This window comes from Vollenhovia emeryi, unplaced genomic scaffold, assembly GCF_000949405.1.
Source record: "Vollenhovia emeryi isolate VEMERY1.0 unplaced genomic scaffold, V.emery_V1.0 DF939141.1, whole genome shotgun sequence".
Classification (NCBI taxonomy): domain Eukaryota; kingdom Metazoa; phylum Arthropoda; class Insecta; order Hymenoptera; family Formicidae; genus Vollenhovia; species Vollenhovia emeryi.
This window is the reverse complement of record NW_011967225.1, coordinates 1,700,020-1,718,636: the sequence shown is the minus strand read 5'-3', so window position 1 is coordinate 1,718,636 and position 18,617 is coordinate 1,700,020. Positions and strand designations below refer to the sequence as shown.

The following is an 18,617-nucleotide window of genomic DNA, read 5'->3' as shown; positions in this document are numbered from 1 at the left end:
AGGTATTTTTTTCATTTCAGCGAATTAAACTGTAAGTATAACAGTACAATTGAATCTCCTATATTTTAAGATATTGTCAGAATTGAATCTATTTAAACATTTTTTTCCCTCAATCCCAACTTGTATTCAAATGGTATACGCTCAGAAAATTCTACTCTACACGTTCTATCTTATTTAAATACGGATGGCAAAAGAGCAGGACAAGAGGAGAATCCTAATTGGGAGGAAAACAGTTGATTCGGAATAGACATTCTTAGAATGGAGGGTATCAACTGTATATTGTGCAAAGAGTGACGAAACAAGATACAGTTTTATTGGCAGAATACAATACATTTTTGAACTGATAAGTTTTATTACAAAAACGGACTAACATTAAAAATATCTATCGACTCTTAATGATTCAGGCATAAGTGCGGTTTTTTTTATTACGATAAAAATAGCACTCTTATACAAAGAGAGGGAAATTTTGCCTATAAATCGGCTCTGTATACAAGTATACCGATTCATGTACATAAAATACGAACAATCTGTCCGTCTAATCTTTTCGGCTTTTCTGATGCTCTCTTGTCAGACGTAACTTACTCTAACTTAACATTCGTCTAAAAACGGTTAGCTGCTGTCACTATTGTGAAAAATAATAATGACAAGTACATTTGTACGTTAATTGTAATTTTTATTATTAGTATAAATGATATAAGGCTGGATACAATTAAGAAAAATCATTTTGAATGCATAGGTGGGCGCGATCGTAGGAACACGTTTCCTATACTTTCCATTATCATTTCTGTTCTTTCAGTAAGATCAATTGAATGTCGGCAGCATTCGTACGATTCAATGCACAATTTCGCAGCTTATCGCGACCGAAGAATACACTTTTTCATTGACTTAAAAATGTGCAGCGTTTAATTAAATATTACTCGATCGGAAAATGGAAGTAACATTCAATCGAACGTTTGAACAAGCGTTTTCTTCAGGATTCATTGAAGTGTGAAACTGTCTATTTAATTGATAGTCGTACATCTATCATATTTAGCTTCCCCACAGTTTCATATTACTATTAAATACTGGTAACCCAATCGCGTGCTTGAAGATTCTTATTGGACAAAGTGAACGAACATAAATGTAATAAATTATCACAAATTAAAAAATTATCAATCGTTACAGCTCGCAAGTATCTCGCTATTTCGATGTTACAATTGGAAGTACAAAACGAATGCATAGCGGCGGTAAACGTGAACGCGGGCGCACAATGGGGAAGAAGTTTTCTGAATACAAGCGTACCATTAGTATACGTCTGTACACGGTAATCGTTGTACGGCCGTGGGTTTAACGGAATATAATAGCACAGTTCCCTTTTTTCTTTGTGATGAATAGAGATTGATAAATGCAAAAAAAAACGTATTTCATTCACATCACGAAACCCATTTGTTAAGTTTGATTTGAACTCTTGTCAGTTCAAATATATTATACAATATCTTTTCATATATGTGTACATTATATATAATATATATAATATATATGTTCTATTACATAAACGTAAGGAAAATTATATATTTCGATATTCATCATTTCTGTGTTTTTATTCTCCTTCTCTTCGAAGGTGAAAATCAAACAGATAGATCTTGTATCTCATATATTTCTGATATTGTACTCTAAATTAATTTCTTTGTGTTAATGATCTCCTTTTCTTTATTTTCGTCAGTTTCTAAACTGCGGTTACGGAATAAAGCCCCATATAAGCTTTCAAAATTTTTTGATATTACACTTATGGTAAATTTAGGTTTACATAATGGAGCAACGGTCTTCACCTTGGAGATCGCTCTGAAACATAAAACGTACGTATATCTTATTAACAAAAAGAAACGAAAGAAACGGGGGAAAAAAAGAAATGAATAATCACCGCGGACCCCAGTTTGCCTAATCCATTGCGAGAATATCGGCATGTCCGTTTAGTCACAGATATAAGCAAATAATGAATCTCATTGTTATGTTCACACGGTGAAAAAGATATGCGTGTGGAGAAGATATATAAGATATATATCTCAGTAACATTACTCTGCTTTTTCTTTACGTCTCTGGTATACAATGACCTATATTATTGTATTAACATATATGCAGTAATGTAGAATACACATAAATTTGCTAAATCACAGGTTTATGTTATTTGTAAATGTTACTACCGTTCGCATTCTAAGTAAAGCGCATACAATTTCTCAGGCTCTCGGCGCCAATCCGATTACATATGTATATTAATAATGCTATGAAACTCGGGAGCAATTAATATAAAAAAAAAATAAATACCTTCGATGATCCGCCGAAACACAATATAAAAACTCAATCTAGGGATCTTGCATTCATACGTAGAATATATTCAGCATGTAAAAATTTAATAACATATAAATAACGTACAATGAGAAATTTCTTTAAACTGCAAATTATCATTAATATCAGGTTGAATCCCGGTGTAAGAAAGAAAGCTTTAAGTATTGTCTACGTAGATAATATTTAATAATATGTATATTTGACAATACTATTTTAATTAAAGACAATGTGGTTAATTAATGGGATGGTAACAATATTATGTAACGAAGATTACATTAATTCTCGTAAGGCATGAGATTTTAGTTAAGCAGTGAGCATCCAGGCAAAATGCTGCATGATAAACCAACAAAATGTGAAGCGAAATAATTTCTATATATTATGAGTGCGAAGAGTATTATCGATAACGTAATGTTCGAACATCTGATAGGTTATAAAATAACTTACATAAAGTGCCCATCAGAGTCGTGTGCCCTCACCCTTTAATACGGGTAGAGATATCTTCTCTATGGAACAAGAAGTGAATTGTGAAAATGCTACCCCCCAAAATTAGTTGTCTATAACTGCAACACTTATTCTGTATATAACGAGTCTTCAGAAACAAATGAGAGGTAGGCAATGTCCGAATATCTACTACTTGCTGTGCAAATATTAAATTGATCCCTGTAATGCCTTAAAAACTCGGAACAGATATAGCCACATTGTCTTCGATGTTTGAGAATTAAAGAGCATAGCGATTCCAAGATCTGTTATTCTACTCGCTGATACCTCTTTAATTTCCAAGTATGGAAGTGTTGTTTTTTTCACATTACGGCGATTGCTATACAATTTGCTAAATATGATTTCGTGCGTCGGTAGTATACCAAAATAATGCTGCAGTTAAAATATAATGCTAACGCATATATATCAGCATTGTATATTATTACATTTTTCTTTTTTAATATTTTCTTCCTAACAATATATCTACGCTTGTTTTAATTTCGAAAGGTAGTTTAAAGCTTTCATTTCACTACAACATTCAATGTGATGTATAATGCAATAAAACGTTTATTGCATTCTTACCTGTTGGTGATGGAGCTCTTCTGATGGTCGGAATCCCATTTCTCTGTGTCGGGACAAGGATGTAGACAGTTGCTGTCTCTTGCGCTCAGAAGTTGCCACTTCCTGTTGGAAAATTAACTTATAATCCCGCATTTCATCGCATTTAATATTAATTTTTAAACACACATAATAACGCATTATGTTATCAAAAATATCTAATCTTATCCCAAGTCCCTTCAAAGTTTCACCCAAGAGTCTTTAAATTACTTACAAAATTTATCTAAATTAAAAATATATTAGTAAAGAGATTCTCTTGTTACGCCATCGTGGTGATCGTGGCGTAAGATGTGTGCTGTTCTAGCGAATAAAAGAGCCTGATAATTCAAAACCGACCAGAATCGTTTTTATTCGATCGCTACTTCTTGGAAGACAATAGCAAATCACCGAGAGTATCTTTGCCAAACAACAACTCTCTATAGAGGCGTTCAGGATAATGGTAAAGACAATAATAATACATTATTATGTATGATGAAGACAGGACGATGAAGACAAAAATAATAGAGAGTGTTGCACGTAAATAATGAGGCATCAATGTAGCTGGTACATACATAATTTAGCGCCAGTAATACAACATAGTGCACATTAGAATGAAGGATAAACTATATGTAATAATTTTCACACATATTGGGCATATACAGCACAACGCATCCGCGAACGTAAAGAGACTATAAATCGTAACAAATTGCTTAAAGCTGTAACGGGCAGGAGTTGCATATGATACCTACAAAAAAAATACAACACAATTGTAAGCATAGTTATTCCAAAGAGAAAGTGGACGATGAAATTAAACGAACAGCGACGGTGCGAAGAGAAGAGTGGCAGATTTTATGAAGGATGGGAATTGATTGCAATATTTAACTGCAGAAAAGAACACCAAACAGCACAGCATGTAACGAAACTGTATTGTGGAGCCATCCAGAACTAAGATATGACGGAAAACGTTATCGTATTTACGAATACAATAGGAACCCCGGAGACAGGAATGTTTAATGGTTGTTTAGCACTAGTGCAGGAACATATACAATATATACATAGCCAAAAAGCGATATCACAAAAGATTGAGACAAATCAAAGTTTTGAGATGTGGTCAGAATGTGACGCAAGCGAGTATAAATAGTTAGCAGTTATGCGAGTTTTGAATGACCAAGAAAAGAGTCGAGATGCAATTTGATAAAGGAACACTGAATCAAAACAGATTCTAAGTAAATCGAAGGATTGAAGACACGACAATAGTATGAAGCAATCAGCAATGAGGAGAGAAGATTTAGTAGAATTTAGAGGGAGCGTATTAACGGAGGTCCATTCGGTCGCCATCTCTATCGACCTCCGTGGAAGCCCCAGGGAAGCGTCCTCCACGCAGGAATGAAGAGTAACAATATACATGGACAGTTCGAATGAAAGAGGACATTAGACTTTAGATAGGCGTTAAACTTTAAATCCGTATATCTTACACGCTGCAGATATATGCAGACCAGAAACCAGTGATCGTTAGCAGTCACGGCTTTACAAGAAAAAAAGGAAAAATGTATTTATGGATTTAATGCATAGCAAATGGGATACACATACCTCTCCTTCAATATTTGTCAGTGTTGTGGTCATGTTGTCCGCTACAAACCACTTTTGACCCTTCATAACGATGTTGGACGGCGGCTCGTGTGTTGCACCGATATCAGCCGACCACACCATCACATTAGCACCTGCATCGAGCTTTACGCTACGATGAAACTTGAACGTAGTTTCTAGAGAGCCGGCTTTGCGAGTAATCTGCCATCCGCCCAAGCTTGTTTCCTGTTTAAGTTATATTCGATAAGAAGTTCGAATTAACTTGAATGAAACTAAAAGGCACATTGTTAGATTTTAGCTCCTACTTACCTTGTTGCCCTTATTAGTCAGCTTTACAAATCGTCCTTGGGGATCTGCTTCTGTTATTTCTATGTCACCTCTAGCTGTACCAGAGACACTGTAATCACTACTACTACGTTCCTCGCTCTCCTCTAACAGAGTGCGTTTTCGCTTGCCACCTCTGAGAGGAGTATGTCTGGACGGAGTCGATCTACCAGTGGCCATAGATGTATTCGTCGACTGCATAGGTGTGATGTTTAATCTGAAAATGAGATACACTCCGCATAAGTTAACATTATCACGCAACATTTGCCATTCGAATTTACAGAGATACTATAATATTGACTCACCTTGCCTCTTCGGATTCTAGCAGCTTGCGATACGCAGCAATTTCTATATCGAGCGCCACTTTAATATCCATAAGATCCTGATATTCTTGCAACTGTTGAGCCATTTCATCTCGCATACGCGATAACTCCGATTCCATCATAGACAAGCTCTCCGCGTGACGAGCACGTTCGTTCTCTCGTAAATTCTCCAAGTCCCTGTCGAGAAACATTTTACGTTATTTATATATTTATTTTTGTGGTGCTATTTTTATTTATCCACAAATGATATTAGTCTGATAAGTTTCCGATAATGCTTGCCCATTAATTCTTAATATCTACATTGTGCTTTTCTCGTTTGTCTCACAGTAAAACTCTGTGGCGCGGATTAAAATATATATTATACCGTACATTCATTTTTGTACATTCATAAAAATTGGCAAATACCGTAAATATACGGTATAATATAATATTATATTTGCATATTAGCGAAAGTAAAAATTTTTTACAAGGCAATCTTGTAAAAAAAAGACTACCTGATGCGTGCATTAAGGGAATTGTTGGCTGTTTCGAGTTCGTTGATTCTTGTATTAAGACTTTCGATTCGAGAGCGAGTCTGTCTCAATTCCTCCGCTGCCATGCTAGCGGCTCCGCTATTACGCTGAGCGTGAGATGCCAAGTTCTTGATTTTGTTCTCGTATAAAAGCTCAATCTCCTCTCGATTAGCACGCATCTGCGCTTCATACTGATCGCGTAATTCTTGCAGGGATTGCTGTAGTTTGGCTTCATATTGTTCCGCAAGACGACCGTCGATCTCCGATATTTCAACCTGAAACGCAATTACAAAAGAATAAGTATTATTTCGAAGGAGAGATGAATAGGAAATAGATTATTAAATCAGGCTATTAACATCGATGGGAAATTTATCTTATCTCTTTATTTCTTTTTCCGGTCAGACAGTTTTCATCGCTCTTAAAGCAATATTGGATGAAACGCTTTTAGAGATGGCAATAACTAATTTATTTATCGTAAAGCGCGATCAAGATAGAAATATAAATTTTTGTACATTCATAAAAATTGGCAAATACCGTAAATATACGGTATAATTAAATTATCATTTCCGGATAAATTTTCAAATCAGTTTTTCTCATCCTGCCAAATATCAGTCGATAAAGTTTGTTAAGACGTATAACACTTTTACGACAGCGCAGCCGGACTCAAATGGCCCCATTGTTTCGCGTAATCACTCACCTGTCGTCTCGTACGAGTCTCCGTGAGTTCTTGCTGATAAACTTGGTCCTTAAAACTGATGTCTTCTTTGAGGCTCTGAATATTGTTTTCGAGATCGATCCGCTGGAGAGTCTCTTCCTCCAGGTGCTTGCGAGCGTCGACTAGCATTGCTTTCAATCGTTCCAGCTCCTTGTCCGATTCTCGTTCCTTCTCGGCCAGCTTCTTGCGCTCCGCCTGCGACTGATTGAACTGCGATTGCAAGTCGCCGCAGCGCGTCTCGTATATCATTGCATTACGTTCTGCTATCTGCAGGTCTTTCGTCTTCTTGTCCAGTCTGAAACAAGCGACAAGTGTCAATTGTACAAGGTCCATTTATATTAGCGACATAATATCTTTCATCTTTAAAGCCAATGCGACACACGATACTATTTTTCCTACTGGATTTCTTGCAAGAGTCAATGAGAATGCAGTTTCAGACCAGGTGAGTTAGGCCCGGTCTCACCAAAGTTGCTTAATTTAATCTTAGTTTAATTCATGGTTGTCTCTCTCTAAAGTAACAGTTGAAAAGAGACAAAGAACGAATTCAGCTAAGCTTAAAGTTAAACAAGGTTGGCGAAACCGGGCCTTACGGCTGAATTCTGATTCACTCTCGCAAGCGATCCAGTAGGAAAAATAGCATCGTGTACCGTGGTGGTTGGTTTTAGTTTCTGCTACATTTCTTTAACAGCTGACTGTAACTTTCAGCAGCCCGACCGTCCATCAAGATTATCGGCAAGTTTTTCACGTTGTCGCAGGAAGTTTGCAAACCGCAACGCGCGCGCCTGATTACATAACGGCCAAATGCCATTTGTTATAACATAAAAAAAATTAAATCCCACCAACTCCAATTACGTAACTTTGCTTTCTGCGTATATTATAATGTACACAGAAGCACAATACTTAATTAAAAAAGATAAAAGATAGAATGCTAATTGTAACTTAAAAGGAAAGTATCGAGAGAATCAAACGTTGCTCTGACTCGGGTAGTCTTAATAATCGAAACGTGGAAAGAAGCTTTAGCGAGGATTTATATGCCAGAGTGAATTTTTCCCCGACTTCGGGTTTCCACGAAGGTTCTTCGGACATAAAACACTCGGGACCGACATCGTCTTGCTATCCTTGGCCTACTGCCTCAAAACAGGCAACATCGAATGATGCTATGTCTATTCTCGTGGAATCGCTTTCCTCGCTACGGTGTCCTCCGCGTCAGACTTCACCAGGAATCCTCGTTTTACATTTAATTGAGGGAACAGTCGGGGGATTAAAAACGAGACTGGAAATAGGCGGACAGAAAAGAAATGGAAACCGGACTTAATGAAATTAATTTCTCGTGGAATCCGAATTGGGTCATTTTCGTCCGGCGAAATCGCCCAATTCTAAGTAATGCGGTAAGCGTTGTTTTGCGCGACACAAACACGCAAGAGAATCACGGTACGATCGGCATTCTAATTCTGATTCGCTTTCGTTTACGATATACCGTTCGCGAGGAGGAAGCCGCGCGCACGCCGGGTGGGGAAGAGCGCGGCGCTTCTATTTCAAGCGATGCCACGACCCACATTGAGAATTTTATTTTCCGCCATGGTGGCCCGGACGTTGTCTTTAATATTCGCTGCTTTCCTGCCTGGTTCTCGAGAAAGAAAAAAAAAACAACGTGCACCTCGGAAAGCACACTATCGCGAGAAGCGTGTCGGCCGTTAATCTTAACAGTATGAAGGTTGAAAGCGGCCGAATATGATAAGACGGGGCTGTACGGGTGAGTCAAAGGAAGAAAACTGGATACAAAATGTTCAAGACTCAAAGCCAAAAAGTCCAGTGACTCAAAAAGCCTCTCCGTGACACGAAAAGTGGAAAAACTTTTCTGTTTTGAAAATCTTCAGTGCGATCTTTCCTTCAAACTAATTCAAATAGCCACAGCCGTGCATCATGATTTGTCGCAGACCGCATTCGCTCTCGTAATTTTCTAATTGGTTTGCAGTATTACTGATACGAACAAATTGTTAAATGTTTGAACAGTTATTGTTCGCAGTAATCACCATTTGTGTCAAGATGCTCTCACGGTTGTTATTTGTAAACTATATGTCGCAAGGATGCAGTGAAGACTTAATTTTCTGGATAAATTTTAAGAGAAAACTCTCTCCGTGTAGATAGCAAAGTCTTGTCACGTTGCTAATTTCTTCATTTTTTTTTGTTTTAGGGCCGTCGCCGTGCAAACTGCAGACCCCCTCAAAAAAACAAAGTTGGACGCCACTGTTCTAAACAATTGTCGGGCAAGGGAGTCTCGAGACTCGTATGCTTCTTAGCAGGAGGGTGATGGTCGTCGCCCTCTAGTTCTCTCGCAGACCAATCGGAAGGAAAGGCGAGGCGACGAGACGCCTTTCGAAAGCCTTGCAACGTTATTACATCCAGCTATGTACGAGCGAGCGACATCCGTCTCAGTGTCACGGGTCAAGTTTAGTCACGAGACGCTGAAGTTTTAATTTTTGTAAAGACATTCGAGTAATGTACAAACTGGGACCCCGAGAGCGTGTAATTTTCAATTGTATAATTATATTCTTACATGTATTATACAAACACATATGCATCCACATATACGTGTGCAAAAATATTTTTATATATTTTGTGCGTGTGAGCGCAGATAGAAAATTCTCTTTCATATTTTGTGTATATTCAATATATTTTTCACACGCCACTTCTTTTTCTAGGAAGAAACCAGGCAATACACCCGTGGCACGATTGTTTCATCAAGAAATTAGCAATACGCTGCCAAGGCAACAAAATTAAAAAGACATTATCAGACTCGTAATACGAATCTGAACACCCCAGCCGCGGTGCCGGTCGCGTTGCACACGACACCTCGTGTGCGATCTTGAACTTACAAGATCGCGACTCCGAAAATGGCGAAGGCTTTACACGCGCCCGCTCGCGTGCAACACCCGGCGGCCTCACGCGACGCCTGACATCGCTAAAATGGCTGACATCGGACGCGTGACGTCATCCACGACTCCGCGCGGCACCGGTGTACGACGATCGAGAGACGGTCGCGATCTTCAGAATTTCGCTCGGAAAATAAAAACCCCGCGCGTCCTCGAAAGCGCACGAGCCGCTCCACCCGCGGCTTATCCGCGACGCGCGGAATTCAAGATTATTAGCATCGTCTCGGCCTCGGAGCACTGATACGACCGCCTCGCGCGAAGCGCACGAGGAATGCGCGAACGTGGTCTCTCATCGTTTAACTGGATCATGAGGCTACTCCACTTTTGGTGAATGGAAAAACTGAGGAGGGAGAATTCGAAGAGTTTTCCTCGTTGGCAGAGATGCGAAACACGGAGTTATCCGAGGGGGCTTAAAAACACTCGAAGGAGGCCTCGAAAGCTTGGAAGAAAAGCATTCTGAAGAAAAATCTAGAAATAAATAAGGATTTCCCCGGATACATGCATTTTAGGGATGTGATACTTCAGCTTCTTTGGGGAATTTATAATTAATTTTCCTACCAAAAGCGTCACTCCAATTTTGAGGCTTATTCTTACAACTGCAACAGCAGCATTAAATTTATCTTTTATGTCTAAAACGTCCAGAAAAATTTAAATTTGGAAATTCCTAAATGAAGAAATGACCGACAATTGAAAGAATCTCGTAAGGCACACAATTATCAATGCGTAATGGTCTTAAATATCTTGAGTTGTCTATTAAGAGACGCTCGCGTCATGCCACGACCTTTTTTTGCTTATTCAAGGACCAGTGAATTTTTGCGGGCGCTAAGCACCGCGGAAAGAACGAGAGAGAGACAGAAAGAGAGACAGAGGCCGTTCAAGTGGCGTGTGTCGCATAATGAAATACCGCATATTTCCAGTAATTTTGGTCGCTGACACAATTCCTCTCGCGAAGGTTCGAGACAGCGGGGGCGAAAGAGAATCGCGACATCGCCAATGCATAACGCAATGAGTAACAATAAAAATAATAGCGGCGGAGCCAAGTCGCGGTGCTATTTTATCGAAAGACCCGCATTAATGGTCATCGTCGAAAACGTCACGATCTTTAGCGTGAAAGTGAGCTGCACGGCCGTGATTGCGCCCCGGGGGCTTTCAACCTGCAGTAACGAATTTTATTATCTATTTTAATCGATGTACATGCACATTCGATGACATACACAAATGCCTTGTGTCCAATTCTACCGATGTAGTTTAATTTGAATCTCGGTTTAATTTACTTTCCAACCTTTTCCAGCTCTTGGAACTAGAAAAAGGTAAAAGGAAAGTTAAATCGAGATTAAAGTCGATTTGCATTGATAGAAATGGACATTGGTAAGCGAAGTTGCCCGCGTAGCGGATCACACTCGGATCGCATGCTCTCTGTCTAGATATTTGTGCGTCATGACTGATCGCTCGTTGATTATTCAAGGAACGGCAACGCTATCTCAAAGCAGCTGGAGATGATAATTTTCATCTATGCCTAACAAACAATAATGCAATAATAATTTATATCACACAATATAACGTCTCAAACCACCCAAGTGACACACGCCAGTATTCAGATAGGCTGATGGCAGAGAACGATCCGTAAACGCTGAAGACTGTCTTAGTCGTAGACGTAAAGCAAGGCAGAGAAAAACTTGAGTCCTATACTTTCTCGGTTTTCTCTGCCTTGCCTTACGTCTACGACTAATGCCCGTTTCTACCAATGCAGATTAACTTTAATCTCAGCTTAAATTACTTCTTGTCCTTTTCCAATTCGTAAAACTAGAGAAAGATACAAAGCAAGTTGAACCGAGATTGAAGTTAAACTGCGTTGGTAGAAACGGGTATAAGACAGTAGCGTTTACGGATCGTTTCTCTGCCATCAGCCATAGGAAGCACGCGTCCCGCATGCGTCACTACGCACAGGCAACTTCACTGTCAAAACATATATGCCGCCAACTGCACAAATATAATCTCGGTATCTTATCTTCGTGCAATAGCGAGTGACACGCTCGTTTCTACCAATACGGATTAACTTTAATCTCGGTTTAATTACACCTTATCTTTTTCCAATTTGTAAAACTAGGAAAAAGATATCAAGTTGAGTCGAGAGTAAAGCTGAACTGCATTGGTAGAAACGGGCATTAATCGTCTCCGTTTCGGGAGGGAAACGTTATTTCAAAAGTACAGGTGGACAAAGTACGAGATTACGAAGGCTCGGCTTCACCAAACGTCGTTTAACATTAATCTTAGTTTAATTCACGTTTGTCTCTTTCCAAAGTAACGGCTAGAAAGAGACAAAGAATGAATCAAGCTAAGCTCGAAGTTAAGCGACGTGAAACCAGGCCCAAGCCCTCTACCGCCTGCCCTACGCACGTAAGGTGGGCATGGCAGACGCGCGTTATGGGGAATGTACCGCCGGTGTGTTGTACCGGTCGTAACGGTACATCAGGAAACACCGTAATTTCGTCGGCATCGCGAGCGATAAACACGTTCAGCTATCGTCACCTGTAACTTAAGAAATGCGGCACGCGATGATTATTTAGAGCGTGGAATTGTCGCTGTTGCACGCGTGCCGATAATTGTGCACTCGACATGAACAAAGAAAAACGTTGATTTCTTTCCCTTTCGAGTTCTTTCTCTTCCGTCTACACGGCTCGATCCTGCGCGGAGAGAAGTTCCACTTAAAATTTATCCTGAAAATAATGTAATCGTGGGACAACGTGACACTTTGAAGAACTTTATGAGTTTCTTGAAATTTTATCATGCTTTTTACTACTAGAGGAAAGTCCCTAATAGCGGAGTTTCTGCTAAATTAATAGGCATCATCTGTTGGTTCCACCATGAATTTGTTTCCCTCGGAGTGAAATCGGTTTAGTGGACAATTGATTGTTAGTTCGTGTAATCGGTGCGGAACGATTCGCGATTGAATTTGGACGTTGAAAACCTATTACACTATCTCACATTAGAATCCTATCTCGTAACAGAGGACTTTCCTCTAATTATACTTAACAATTGGTGTACATTTTACTGGTAAGATGTGTGGTGAAATGTCAAAAAACTTTAAGTTAAAAGTATAAAGTTCTTCAAAGTGCCATCGTTGTCCCACGATTACACGACTTTTGGGGTAAACTTTAAAAGAAAATTCTCTCCGTATATTAAGGTCCGATTTCACCAACGTCGCTTCACTTTAAGCTCAGCTTAATCCGTTCCTAGTCTCCTTCCAACTGTTACTCTAGAAAGAAACAAACACGAATTAAAGTAAGACTAAAGTTAAGCGACGTTTGGTGAAATCGGGGCCCAAACCGCCCGTCGCGCTTTCGACTTCTTCCACACCCCGCCGCCCTCCTCCGTCGATTTGCAGCGAGCGAAGGTGTCGAATCGATCCTCGTAATGTGGAAGACCTGATAATCGCGGGGCGGGGGTGAGGCGCAAGGACGAAAGGGGTGAGTCCATCGCGGAAAAATTTCACTCTCGCGCGAGTCGGGGAAATCGATCGTCCCGACGCGACGGCGGGACAAAACGCGCCCAATGTATAATCTCCCCAGCCGGCTTCACGGTCGTACGTGACGGCGGGAATCGAGTCAATGTTTTTAGGTCAGGTGATAACGCACCGGCGCGGCGCGCTGACATCACCGCCGCATAGTAAGCGTGACGCAACCGCTCGTAGTAACGTCACGCCGAGGCTCCGTTCATGCTTCTTCCCTCCGGGCGGCGCGTGCGCTCACCGCCGCCGAAAATTATTTCCTCTCCGTGTAAAACGTCGCTTGCCTCCGCTCTTTTCGACTTTCTCTCCGTTTCTATCTCCTCCTCCCTCTTTCAGCTTGTTTTTCTGTCCTTTTCGCGCGCTTTCAACATTTTGCTTCTAAACAGAGGGAAATTAGTTTTAAAAAAGTCGACCAGAAAGGTGATCCTTATTAAGTCACAACGTTTCGACCTCTTTACCGGGTCCTTTTCAAGTACAAGCTGGATACAAATTGCAAAACCTCAATACAAAGAAAGGAACTTTAAGTATGTACAAAGAAGGAAAGTACTTAATGTTGACTGAAAAAATTATTAATTTTATGCCGAAAGAGAATGAGTTCACGAGCCTGGCAGCGAATTCACAATATCATATCTGAGATTATTACGGGTAAAGATAAATAAATAAATAGATAAATAGTAAGATAATAAGTTAGAAAAATGAATTAATTAATTAATAAGTTAAGTGCAAGAGTCAATAAAACAGTAAAAAGCAGATAAAACGTAAGATAATAATTAAGATTATTATCCTTTTTTCTCTTCCCCACCGCCCTGTGCCTGTGTCAGGCAACCAACCTCGATGTATCGTTTTTGAAATCACGATCTCTGTTGACAAACACGCCCGACGAAAATACATACACGTGACGCATCGACGAGAACGCCGTAATTGTTAATCTAATCGGATGCTCGGCGGTGGATATCGACGCGGTCGCTTCGTACTCCGGCGAACAGGACGAATCAGGATCGAATGAGACCTATACCGCGCGAGACCCGTCGCAATCTACATCGCTGCCTGGCACGCAGAATAAGGTGAACAACAATAACGCGGCGGCACAAAAGTATCGACCAGGACAGGGTTGAGAATGTTCAGCAGGATTTGTAACACGTTGCCGAGATTCAAAATTCTCCTTGGGTCGATCTCACCTTTATCCTTTCATCGATCGGCGTGCAAATATTCGTTTTTCGTAGCTCGCGAGGGCGCGAAGATGTCGAATACGATATTAAACTGTTGTGTAAAATATATATTCTGTATTCTGTTAGATATCACGTGTCCTCGTAAACTATATTTAAATTTATATGTCGACATCGTCGGCCCAATTAGAAAATCTTCTACCTCACAATATCACGTAACTTCGGAGTTGGACTTGTTTCTCGAGGTTTTTAATTTTCTTCAAGATAAATCAGCTGAAACAAATATCTTAATTATGTCAAGACTTGGAGTTAACTTTTCTAATTAGGCCGACGATATTAAGTGATGAAAAAGACCGGACTATCCGCGACGATATTAAATTAAATGGCCGCACGATCGCGCGTTTTATAAAGAATGCGTGCAATATCCGGTAAATTGACGCTTATCTGATAATTTTCCAGGAGTTATCGAGTCCAGGAATATGTGAGGAGAATGACTAAGGTCCGGTTTCACCAACGTTGTTTAACTTTGAGCTTATTGTTAGCTTAATTCGTTCTTTGTCTCTTTCTAATTTTTACTTTAGAGAAAGACGCAAACACGAATTAAACTGAGATTAAAGTTAATTAAGCGACGTTTGGTGAAACCGGGCCTGAGGTCTACAGTATTAAACGGCAAAGTGAACTGAAATGCTATAAGTAGGCTCGACTGTAACCCAACCTTGTAGATATGTAAATCATAAATCACCGTATAAAACGGAACAACAATTTCCTCTGGTATCAAAGTAAGACTGAAGTAACACTTTGGTAATACCGTAGTGATACTATGTTGGATTAATTTGCGATTCCTCCGTTAAATAAATTATACGTGTCCTAAAAAAAAAAGAGTACACAAGAGAACAACTCAATGCAAATGTAGCCGTCTTAGAATTTTTGCATCATCGGTATTTGGAAAGTGGCATAAATCGCCACCGTGAGTCATATCCAGTGTATACACATTCCACTGACGTGATAACAGACAAATCAGGATACACGTATAACGAAATGGGGAAGTGTTCGAGTCTTTTTAGCTAGAAACTGATTTATCGTTAAAAAAAATCAAACGTTTCCGGACTCGAACTGAATATCTAATTCGAAAATGAGAGGTTCTACTCTGTACTCGGCTAACCGACAACTATCGATATCGTAAACGACGTTTGCATAGCTTTTTTACACGATAGAGAAGCTGCAACAGTGTACGAAATACAGCTCCCTGGAAGACGCATTGGGCGAGCAAACCCTTCGAGAAAAAAAATCTGTACCGTGTCTCGTGATACGCAAAATATCGCAAAATGCCCCAGGAACATTTTTAATGGCATCTTTTTACATTTTGGAATCCCCAACTTCGTTTTGACACGTTTTTAAAACGCAAAATAACGCAAAATATCCTCAACACGCAAAATTAGCTTCCAAAATAACGTAAAAACGTCCTTAGTAAACATTTCTAACGTCAATGTTGTATCCTAAAGAGATTTATGCCTAAGATTAGTTTTGGCTTTCAAGCTTTCGCGGTTGGTATCTTCTTCAGTCGTAAAGGCTTCCGGATGGTTGCCGCGTCCGTTTGCAGTGTGGTGCCGTTAATTGTTTAGCTTTAAGCTTACAATTAGCCTAGTTCTTTGCCTCTTTCTAAACTAACAGTTGGAATGAGGTAAAGAACGAATTAAACTAAGTGTAAAGTCAAGCGACGTTGGTGAAACCGGGCCCAAGTCGTCTTATTGAAGCCCTGCCCACCTTTGACCACGGCATTAACAAAAACATTATCAAACTAATACAAAATCCGGAAAAACAAAACGCAAAAGACGCCGAAAATAGCATCAAAATAACGCAAAATCTGGAAAAACAAAACGCAAAAAATGCTAAAAAATACCGTCAAAATGTTACACCTCTAGATATTAAGCCTAATCTACAATGTGCTTTCTGCATCTAGAAACATTCTATTTTATGTAAACAAATCGAAACGCTTAACAAACTTGTCGACAATTTGCGATTGTACAATGCACAATTTATCAACTTGCCCAAATTTTGTAAACGTATTTATTGGCTAGGAAATAGAATGTTTCTAGACGCAAAGGACACGTTGTAGATCAGTCTTCAAGATCGGTCTACGTGGGTCCTAAAAAACGGAGACTGCATTGAGGTTATGGACCCACGCGTGGACGCGACTGCGCGCACATCTTTGCTCCGCGCATGTGCCGGAGTAAAGAATCACGCGCGGATCGCGAGGGAAATTGAGTGTAGCACCGATGATTCATGGGGCCGGACAGTCTCGGGCTGAACTTTTTCGAGCCAAGCTCTCGCGAACCCCCTCCCCGTCCCATTGTATTCAAATACGAGCTTCGCTGCTTTGCCGACTGCAACGCCCGACTGTGCACTCGACAATCGACGAATTTTCGGGGCGCACTGCTGTTTCCATAGATGTTTCAACAGCAGCAGAGACAGAGATGATCCTCGGACTCTCAAACCCATACACCAGGGACTCGATCCTTGAGAGTTGAAAGTCGACGGGCCGTTCGCGTGGGTTTCAACCACTTTTGACTTTCAACTTTTCTGCGAGAGCGGAATCTTCGCGTGCGTTTCTCTCTCGAAGGAATTCAGGAATCGAGCCGCGGTGCCAGGATAACGTGGGACATTGCAGCCCCCACCACTGGACGTGGGACACCGCGCTATCACGGGTGCAAAATATCGGTGCAGCCGAAGCTTTGCCGAAGACCCGCCATGTGCACGTCGTATGCCGCGTCCAGTGGGGCTCGAGTATCCCTCGATATCACAGCACTGGCGTATGTTCCGAAAACAACGCGGACAGATTCTTTTGTCACTTACGTTTTTTACAACTACGCATACTGTTAGAATCCTCCCCCCTTCTCTCTCTCTCTCTTAAACGTCCAAATATATATTTATCTCGTTTCAAGCGCAGAAAAAACTGGAGATTTCAAACGACTCGAACAGACCCAAGCTCGGGATATATTTTTTACCGTTGGACTTACTTGCTTTTCAAGTCCTCTGTATCGTCCCACAGGCGTTTGGTGTCGATCTCGAGCTTGGCGCGTTCCCTGGCAGTCTCGTCGAGCAGCTTCCGCGCGTCGGACAGCTCGTGCTCGTACATCGCCTTGATGTTGGTGACCTCCCGCGTGACGGTGTCCTGGGTGGTCTGCACCTCCCGGCTGAGCCGGGAGTTCTCCGACTCGAGGAGGCGCACCTTCTCGATGTAGCAGGCCAGGCGGTCGTTGAGGTTCTGCAGGTCCTGCTTCTCCTGCATACGCGAGTAGCGAGTCGGGCTGAGCGGACTGCCGGGCCGCCGGCCGGCGATCGGCGTCGACGTGCCCGGCGGTGGCTGGATGCTGCTCGACGACGACGAGGCCGAGACGTTGGGGGAAGAGGCGGCGGCCGCAGCAGCGGCAGCGGCGGCGGCGGCGGCCGCCGCCGCCGCCGCGGTCTTCTTGCTCGACTTGGTCGACATACTTGCTCCCTGCGCTTATACGCGGCTCCTCTGCGTGCACACGGCTTCTCGCGCCCGCGGGTCTCGTACGCTGCGTCGCTCCCGGCTGGACACCCTCGCGACACTGAGGGGAAGCGAGAGTAGGGGAGGGAGAGAGGGCACACCGGCGCGCGACCGTGCCTATCGGATCAACTCGCTGCCGAATACGTCAGCGCGGGCCGTGTCTCGATCGTGCGGGCGGGCACGCGTCTCCTCCGTAAACGACGTTCCAACACACGTCGCAGCCAATTGCGCACTACTCGCTCAACCAGCACGGCCAACGGTCAGACTAGTGCGCCTGCGACGACGCCACATCACAAGCCGGGTTTCGCGCCGCCATTAAGCGCGAGGGAGCGCCGCGGCCGGCGATTGGCCGCCGCGCCGCGGGAACGCCACGCGGCCGGCCAATCGCGCGCGGCGAAACGGCCGGGCGCGCGGCAGTGACGCGCGACGCGATTCGCCGCGGCTGCCGCGCCGGCGCGGGCGCCCGAATGGCCGCGCGCGGCCAATCGCGCCGCGCGCAATCGGCGGGACCGTTACGTGGAATTCGGGCGGAATCACGTCGAATCGTCCGGCCAACGGGTGTCTCGGTACGTTTTTCAAATCCGCGTACTCGTTTTAGTTGTTTAATCGGCTCTCGCGCTC

The 18,617-nt window shown here is 42.0% G+C and overlaps 1 protein-coding gene across 2 annotated transcripts; it reads right to left on the bottom strand.

The window, feature by feature from the left end:
* Positions 1-291: 291 nt before the first annotated feature.
* On the bottom strand, positions 292-18,235 carry LOC105567038 (lamin Dm0-like). Of its 2 annotated transcripts, XM_012021561.1 has the most exons (9): positions 17,482-18,235; positions 6,840-7,152; positions 6,125-6,417; positions 5,613-5,807; positions 5,293-5,524; positions 4,987-5,208; positions 3,382-3,483; positions 2,767-2,825; positions 292-1,821 (listed from the first exon to the last, which is right to left on the bottom strand). In XM_012021561.1, the coding sequence occupies exons 1-8, from the start codon at positions 17,952-17,954 to the stop codon at positions 2,802-2,804; spliced, it is 1,854 nt and encodes a 617-aa protein (XP_011876951.1). In that variant the 5' UTR covers positions 17,955-18,235; the 3' UTR covers positions 292-1,821; positions 2,767-2,801. The 2 variants fall into 2 exon arrangements, with proteins under 2 accessions (XP_011876951.1, XP_011876950.1); XM_012021560.1 differs by lacking the exon at positions 2,767-2,825.
* Between the last annotated feature and the right edge of the window lie 382 nt (positions 18,236-18,617).